Raw genomic sequence first — 2073 nt, forward strand, 5'->3', positions numbered from 1 at the left:
TCTCACAGGCTTTGACAGTATGCCAGTGTCACCAAGCAGTACCACGCTGCTATCCTGGAATGGAAATTTGGCCTCCTTAAAATGGATTGTTGTTTCTCACCTTCCTTGGGTTGCAACAGCCCTGCTAGTATCTGACTGTATACACTGAGGAGTGAACTCTGGAAGCCCACTTCCCTCCTGTTGTTCTTGTTGTTTGTCTTTGCAGGTGATCACGCTGGAAGGGTGGGTGGAGATCATGTACTATGTGATGGATGCTCATTCCTTCTACAATTTTATCTACTTTATTTTGCTGATAATCGTAAGTATAAGACTTGATGATTGTCAGCATTGTAAACTAAGAGCCTACAAAAGGACGGGTGGTTGGTCTGGACAGATACTGGGTAGCAAACTACTTTACATGGATTTCTTCTAGGAATCTCAGGAAGCCAGGTAGTTGATTTTCACCGAGTACTGATGGCAGGATCACATAGTTGTCAGCCAGGCTACTCTCTTAACTCAAAAAATATGCTTAAGGTTGACTCCTAGAGATATACATACCCACTGTAGGATAATGTTCTCATCTGCAGCTCTTCTCTTGAAGTAAATTCCACAAACCAGTAGACCAAAAAGCACAGGAAACCATTTCTGCATCTGCTTTCCTACTTGGTCTCTTTACACATTTTAAACTCCTGAGCCAGTCCTGTTTTATGGTTTTTGGCAGCACCTGGATTTCTCAGATTCAGGGTCTCAGGTTCAGATTTTGTCAAATTCAGGGTCTGTCACACTGAATTACTTCCTCACCATGAACAAAATAGAGCTGCTGCTCCAAAAGTGTCAGCATGCCAACATAAACTGGCTGTGTGAGATCACTTGTGGCTGGTGGGGATGGAAGGAGAGAAATGTGTCAGAGATATAAACTGCTTATTAAGTTCTTAAGACCCATAGATTTATACAATTGAAGGTTGCTTTGCTGTAAGGACATTTGTGATGCCTGGAGAGAGAGGTGAGAAACGTGATGCTATCACCTCTTCCATTTCTCAAGCCTCCCACATGTAATTGCATTTTCTTGGAGGGAATATCCTGTGTCTAACAAGGAAGGCTTTTGTTTTTATGAAGACTCTTGCACTTTTTCCACGTGGAGACCGAAGTCAAGACTAGAAGGGGAAGACCTAGGATGGATTATGGGTAGTATAAAACCTGTACCTGGGAGGTGCACTTTAACTCTAGGTCACTTAGCCAGTAAGGATCTTGGTGTGTATTGCCAAAGCCTACATGCTGGGCTGTTGAAATGACCTGGTTAGGAGTCTGCTCTGCACCTACTATTTGTCCTATGTGCCTTCCTAGAAACAGGATCTTTAGAAGCAGCCACCCAGTAACACTAACAGACTCAGCTGGTATAGGATCTAGTTTAAATCCAAATGGACATGCAATGATTTGAGAGGAAACAAACCTTAATCCAGTTCCTCAGAGAAATTCTGCAGTCTGTACCAATGGGGAGTGGCACAAAAAATATCTGCTGATCTGTTCAGGTCAGGGAAATTCTGAAAAAGCTGGATCTCATGATATCCTCGATTTCTCCCTGTCTTCTAACCTTCTACCATCACATGGGAAAGACAAGGAGAGTAAAACAGAAAGATAACCTAGTCCCTGTGAGCTGAAGCATAAGCCAGGCACGGAGAGGTGAAATACTCCTTCAGGAAAGCTGCTTTTACTTTGAGGCTGGAGAGTCCCAAGGAGAGGCAATGGAGAGGTATGATTGCCCAGTACAAGGGGGAGCTCCCCTCAGCTCTATTCCCAAAAGCAAACTGAATATGCACTGCTTTTTGTGAGTTCAAAACCAATTATTTTCCATCAAGTTTGTTCAGATCTCCCACTGTGCAATAGACATTTAGCACCTACTTGCGTTTTCAATTTGAGCAGCGTGGCCAGGATACCCAGGTTTGTACAATATGCAGTTCAGCACACAGTTTACTCCTGGCTTCAGGCACAGTCTCTCCCAGAGCCAGGAAGGACTGTGCAGAGTCAGTGTTTAGCCACTGGGATGGAGATGCCCCTTTCCTGTTGGCCAGTTCCAAAAGCTGTCCCTCACCCTTT

At 44.1% G+C, this 2073-nt stretch overlaps 1 protein-coding gene across 1 annotated transcript in view; it reads left to right on the plus strand.

Moving 5' to 3' along the window:
• The window catches only part of LOC104546988 (voltage-dependent T-type calcium channel subunit alpha-1I-like), a gene marked incomplete at its 3' end in the record, with an annotated part of 108722 nt that extends 108424 nt beyond the window's left edge, over positions 1–298 (plus strand). The window contains exon 10 of the mRNA XM_010192523.1: positions 206–298. Coding sequence (XP_010190825.1) covers positions 206–298 — 93 coding nt within the window. The remainder of the gene's footprint in view (positions 1–205) is intronic.
• Between the last annotated feature and the right edge of the window lie 1775 nt (positions 299–2073).

The sequence above is a fragment of the Mesitornis unicolor genome, unplaced genomic scaffold, assembly GCF_000695765.1.
Source record: "Mesitornis unicolor isolate BGI_N332 unplaced genomic scaffold, ASM69576v1 scaffold28359, whole genome shotgun sequence".
Taxonomy (NCBI): domain Eukaryota; kingdom Metazoa; phylum Chordata; class Aves; order Mesitornithiformes; family Mesitornithidae; genus Mesitornis; species Mesitornis unicolor.